Source organism: Arachis hypogaea, chromosome 11, assembly GCF_003086295.3.
Source record: "Arachis hypogaea cultivar Tifrunner chromosome 11, arahy.Tifrunner.gnm2.J5K5, whole genome shotgun sequence".
Lineage (NCBI taxonomy): Eukaryota > Viridiplantae > Streptophyta > Magnoliopsida > Fabales > Fabaceae > Arachis > Arachis hypogaea.
The window spans coordinates 50527602-50533805 of NC_092046.1; the positions used below are offsets into that span (position 1 = coordinate 50527602).

Below are 6204 nucleotides of genomic sequence, written 5' to 3' on the forward strand. Positions count from 1 at the left end.
TAGCTGAGGAAAAATTGAAGACTTCTGATGCAGCTGTTTCCCGGCTAGCCAAGCGGGAGATTACTCTGGAGAGCCAGCTCAACACTGCTCAGGGTCGGGTGGCTGCTTTGGAAAAAGAACGCAACGAGGCCACCTCATTGGCCAAGACTGCTCAAACCGAAGATGAAGGATTTAAGAAGAGGTACAAAAAGACCGTGAAACAGGGGAAGAGCGCTATCTTGATGACTGCAGAGGCCCTTAAAGCCCAAATGAAGCTCGTGGCTCCTGACTTTGACACGTCGGCAATCGGGGTCTTTAAAACCATCAAGGACGGCAAGATTGTCGATATGCCGAAGAAGTGATCTCCGTACTCTTGTATGAGTTTTCTAATTTTTTGTTTTTGTGGACCTTGTCGTGTAGTTTGATGAACTTTGTTGTTGTGCATGTTGGATCTTGCAACTTTGAACTGCTTTAGTAGTCGCGTGGTCGGCTTATGATTACTGTTTTTCCTCGCTTACTCGATAGTGCATTTTCTTACCGTTTTGTTATTATTGGCTTGTCGATTGCATTTGTTTACCGTTGCATTGGTAATTTGACAAAGCCAAGTTGTGGCTTCATTATTGCTACAACCGTTTGTTATGGTGTTAACTTAGTTGGTTTCCGGGGTGATCAGTCCCGGGATACCATGTCGTTACTTCATTTAGCATGTATCATAAGAAATTTGTTGTCGTAGAATGTATAAAAGGGAAAAAGTAAATTTAATAAGTGGACATTAATCGGCAGTTGAACAAGTCTATTGCAAGGATAAGTATTTAATAGAAGTAAATTATTTTATGATAAAGCGAAACACGGGTCTTACTGAGCTGGTCAGGTCGCCTACTCGGCATGTTTGGGCTAAGAATAAAATCTTCTTAAGTTACCCGCGTTCCACGTTCTCGGGACTTCCTTGCCGTCGAGTCTTTCCAACTTGTAGGCGCCCTTACCAATCACCTCTTTGACCCTGTAAGGGCCTTCCCAGTTAGCCGTCAGCTTACCTTCCCACTGAGTCGGCATCCTGATATTGTTGCGCCGCAGGACCAGGTCATGTTGTTAGAATTCTCTCCTGAGTACTTTGGCATTGCTTTTGACAAATGGGTCATCTCTCTAGCCTCGTCTACTAGGTCTTTCTTTACAGCTTCCTCTACTCCTCCCAGAAGCAACCCTGGGCTCGGCTCGCCGACCTCTATAGGTATCATAGCATCGACCCCGTATGTCAAGTGGAATGGGGTTTTTCCTGTGGACAATTGCTGGGTTGTGCGGTAGGACCAGAGGACAGAGGTGAGTTCATCAGCCCATGCTCCCTTTTTCTTTTCCAGGCGCTTCTTGAGGCCTACCAAGATGACCTTATTCACTGCCTCAACTTAGCCGTTCGTCTGGGGGTGTTCCACAGATGAGAACTTTTGCTTTATGCCCAAACCGACGAGGAACTCTACGAACTTCTTATTAGTGAACTGCGTCCCGTTATCAGAGATAACGACCTCAGGGATGCCGAATCGAGTTACCACTTGTCTCCACAAAAACTTGCGACAATTGGATGAGGATATGCTGGCCAGTGGCTCATCCTCTATCCACTTGGTATAGTAATCAATAGCAATTATGAGGTACTTGACTTGCCCTGGACTGACCGGAAAGGGTCCCAGGAGGTCGATTCCCCAATGTGAGAAAGGTCGGGAGGACGTCAATAGGCTTAGCTCGGTTGCCGGCACCTTGTGGAAATTGGCATTCTCCCGGCACTTGACGCATTTTCTTACTAACACTTTGGAGTCCTTCATCATCGATGGCCAGTAATACCCTGCTCTGATGAGCTTTCTTGCTAAAGCTTTGCCCCCGATGTGGTGACTGCAGCACCCCTCATGGACCTCTCTGAGCACATAGTCCGTTTGGTTGGGATGTAGGCATTTCAACAAGGGTTGGCTGATTCCTTTCTTAAACAACTGGCCCTGTATGATTGCATACTTGACCACTTCTCGCCTTATCATTTTGGCCAGCTTGTTGTCGCTGGGGAGCCTTGCCTTCTCCAGAAAATCAATGATCGGGTCTATCCAAGAGGGTTCTGATTGAATCAGTTGCAGGACCACAGATGATTCCTTTACCAAACCCTGAATGAGAGACTGGTTGCCGGCCCCTGGTTTTGTGCTTGCTAGCTTGGACAGGAGGTCTGTCCGTGTGTTCCTTTCTCTCGGAAATTGTTGGATCGTGACCTCCTCAAATTGTTTGCTCAACTCTTTGACCTTCTCCAGATACTTCTGTAACAGTGAATTTCTGGCTTGGTAGGTCCCATTGACCTAAAAGGTAATGACCTGCGAGTCACTACACACCTCTAGCCTTGTGGCTCCGACCTCCCTGGCCAGGATTAAGCCGCCCAGAAGGGCCTCGTACTCCGCTTAATTGTTTGACACTGGGAACTCGAACTTGATCGACTGTTCATATATGACATCGGCTGGGCTTTCCAAAATGATTCTGGCACCTCCGAACGTTTGGTTGGAGGCCCCGTCTACGTGGAGCTTCCACCGTATGTTCGTTGCCTTGGTTGGGTCTCCCGTTACTTCTACCAAGAAATCGGCCATGGCCTGCACCTTAATCGCATGCCTGGGTTCATACTGTAAGTCATACTGGGAGAGCTCGATAGCCCAAGTCATCATTCTTCCCACTAAGTCGGGTTTCTGGAGTACCTGGCAAATTCCCTGGTCTGTCCTCATGACCACTTGATGACCCTGGAAGTATTGTCATAATCTACGGGAAGAGGTCATGAGTGCAAGTGCCAACTTCTCTAATTTGATGTATCTCAATTCTGCTCCTTCTAGCGCTTTGCTCACAAAGTAGATTGGTTGTTGAATCTTTCCTTCTTTTCGCACTAAAACCGCCACCATTGCTTCATCCGTTATGGCCAAGTACAGGTATAGTGGTTCTCCAACCTTAGGCTTCCCAAGAATAGGTGGTGTTGCAAGAATCTCTTTGAAATGCTCGAATGCTTCTTTGCACACCGGGGTCCATTCAAATGCTATCCCTTTTTTCATCAGGTTAAAGAATGGTAGCACCCTAGCAGCCGATGCCCCGAGAAACCGTGATAGCGCGGTGAGCCCCCCTATCAACCTTTGAACGTCTTTGATGCACACCAGGCTCTTCATTTGGAGTACTGTTTCACACTTTTCCGGGTTGGCCTCTACCCCTCTCTGGGTTATCATGAACCCCAAGAATTTCACCGCTTCCATGGTGAAGGCACATTTAAGTGGGTTGAGCCTCATGCCGTGTTGTTAGAGGCAGGCAAATACATTTTCCAGATCACCTATGAGATTATCAGGTCAGGTGGTATTTACTAAGATATCATCTACGTATACTACCACTGTTTTGCCTATAAGGTCGTTGAATATCTTATTCATCAACCTTTGGTAGGTGGCCCCTGCATTCTTTAGCCCGAACGGCATTACCTTGTAGCAGTATGTTCCTCCTGGTGTTATGAACGTCGTCTTCTCCTCGTCAGGCCGGTGCATCGATATCTGATTGTAGCCAGAATAAGCATCCGTGAAGCTCAGATACCGATATCTCACCGCCGCGTCGACGAGAGCATCTATGTTGGAGAGGGGGTAGGAGTCTTTGGGATATGCTTTGTTAAGATCGGAGTAATCTACGCACATCCTCCATTTCCCATTATGCTTTCTAACCAGAACTACATACGACAGCCAAGTCGAGTAGTCGAGTTCTCAGATAAATCCCGCTTCGAGAAGGCTGGCAGTCTGCCTGGCCACCTCCTCTGCTCTTTCTTGTGACATTTTCCTTCTCCTCTGAGTGACCTCCTTGGCCCCCGCTCTGACGGCCAAACGATGCGACATGAGCTGCGGGTCTATCCCCGGCATATCGGCTGGCGTCCAGGCAAATAGGTCGCCGTTAGCCCTAATCATTTCCATTGAAGGTTCCTTCAGGTCATGTGGGAGATTCCTGTTCACAAAAGTGAACTTTTCCTCTGTGTCGCCAACCCTGAATCTTTCTAAGTTCCCTTCTGGTTCGGGTTCGGGTCTGGGTTTGTCGTCGACTCTAGCGTCCAGGTCGGCGAGGAATACTCCCGATGCTTCTTTGGATTTCTTCCTTAAGGAGAGACTGCATTGTCGCAAGTGACTGCCGTTTCCAAGTCTCCCTTTATGGATCCGACAGATCCATCATCAGCGATGAACTTCATTATCAACATCTTTGTACTGATCACTGCCCCGAGATCGTTGATAGTCTTTCTTCCTAGGATGACGTTGTAGGCCGTGGAGTCTCGCAGAATCACGAACTCAGCCATTACCGATCTTTTTCCCTGTCCTAGTCCTACGGATATCGGTAGGGAGATTGTCCCGTCGGGATTGATGAAGTAGTCTCCCAAGCCTACGACAACGTGCTGGTGAGTCCTTAAGTCGGCATCCCGGAGACCCAAGGCATCGAACACGTTACGGAACATGATATTCAAGTCAGCCCCGGTGTCTACGAGGATCCGCTTGATGAGGCCGGTCCCCACTCTGGCCGTGATGACCATGGGAGGGTTTTCTGACACCTCGTCAAACCATTGGTCCTCTGTACCAAACGACATAGGCGGAACCCTCTTGGAGCTTCGCGCAGGAGACGAGGAGGCCGCCAAGACCTTGACGTCCTTCTTGTGTGCCGACCTCCACCTTGGAGCCGCGTCTCTTGCTGTTACCACGTTCACTATGTTAAGGCCGTGCTCGTTGTCCTCTGGCTCATGACGTAGCTTCACTGCACGGGTCTTGTCCTCTCCCTCGCGGTCACGATCTCGTCTCCTCGGCCCCCTGATGAGGTGGAAGAATTCAGCCAGCTTTCCGTCCTGGATCGCTTGTTCTAGCGCGTCCTTCAGGTCAAAACAGTCCTGTGTCTTGTGTCCGTAGCCCTTATGATAATCATAATAGAGGCTTTTGTTCCCCCCGGTTCTGTCCTTGAGAGGTCGGGGCTTCGATAGAATTCCTTTCTCAGCTATCTGCTGATAAACTTCTATGATGGGAATGGTGAGGTGGGTGTAGTTGGTGAATTTTCCGATTTGGGGAAATGGCCTGGATGTCTTGCTCAGCCCGCCGTCTCTGGCATGCTCCTTCGGCCTTTTCCCGCCACCGTGCTGCCGAGGTTGATTGTAGGCGGGCTGCCGTTTGTTGGCTGCCACGACTTGACTGACTTCTTCATTGTTGATATATTCCCTGGCCACGCTTTGGATCTCTTGCATCGTCCATACCGGCTTCGTGGTGAGGTGCTTCCTGAAATCCTCATTCAAGAGTCCATTCGTCAAACACAAACTGGCCATCGAATCAGTTATCCTGTCGATCTCCAAACATTCATCGTTGAACCGGTCCAAGTATTTTCTGGTCGGCTCGCCGGGCCTTTGTGTCACCACGAGTAAGTTGATCGGGTGTTTTGCCTTCGCAATTTGGGTAGTGAATTGGGCCAAGAAAGTGTGGCTTATGTCCAAAAACCTAGCAACGGAGCCTTGCGGGAGGCTGTTAAACCACCGTATTGTAGGTCCCGCCAGAGTGACCGGGAAAGCGCGACACCTTACTTCGTCTCCTACTCCCTCCAAGTTCATTCTGGCCTCGAAGGCCGTAAGATGCTCCTACGGGTATTGGGTTCCGTCGTACCTCATGTTCGTCAGCTTATCAACGTGCTTTGGTAGCCGGACCTCGAGGATGGAACGATGAAACGGGGTTGTGCCCATTATCACGGGTCACCGCATTCTCCTCGGCCTTTCTTCGCCGTCTTCCCGGTCGCACCCTGTGGCACGTCGCCTTTCAGGCCGGGTATATATCACGGGATCACGACGTCTTCTTGGGCATTCCTGTTCCTCCCAGATGCGTTCAGATTCAGATCATGGGCTAGGCTTGCGCCGGGAGTGACTTCTCTGAGGAGTTCTTCCCCGTGTCACGGGAGAACGGGAATAGCTTGGTTCGGGAGTTCGTTGACGATGTTCCTGATCTGCCAGCTGGCGCTCCAAGTTCTGCATCCTGTGACGCAATTCCTACATTATTCTGGCGCTATTGCTACCTGTCCCCCCAAAGGGGCATCTCTCTTGAGATTGTGAAGACGGCTCGGGTCGTCGTGGAGGAGACCTCGTGCGCTCCCGAGAGGAAGCCACGGAGGCTTCCCCTCTGGGCTCGGCCCCGCGGCCTGGTTCTCCAGGACCCTGTACGACGTCCATTTAGGCGGTCCCCA

At 50.0% G+C, this 6204-nt stretch overlaps 1 protein-coding gene across 1 annotated transcript; it reads right to left on the bottom strand.

Annotated features, from left to right (window-relative positions):
* Positions 1–3719: 3719 nt before the first annotated feature.
* LOC140176115 (uncharacterized) lies at positions 3720–5581 on the bottom strand. Its single transcript, XM_072205994.1, has 2 exons — positions 4210–5581; positions 3720–4150 (listed from the first exon to the last, which is right to left on the bottom strand). Exons 1-2 carry the CDS (start codon positions 5579–5581, stop codon positions 3720–3722), a joined length of 1803 nt encoding a protein of 600 aa, XP_072062095.1.
* Between the last annotated feature and the right edge of the window lie 623 nt (positions 5582–6204).

Coding starts and splice junctions, on each gene's coding strand:
- LOC140176115 (XM_072205994.1), bottom strand. CDS start 5,581: ATGAACTTGGAGGGAGTAGGAGACGAAGTAAGGTGTCGCGCTTTCCCG. Junction 4,151..4,209: donor CGATCTCGGGGCAGTGATCA/GTACAAAGATGT, acceptor GGATCCATAAAG/GGAGACTTGGAAACGGCAGT.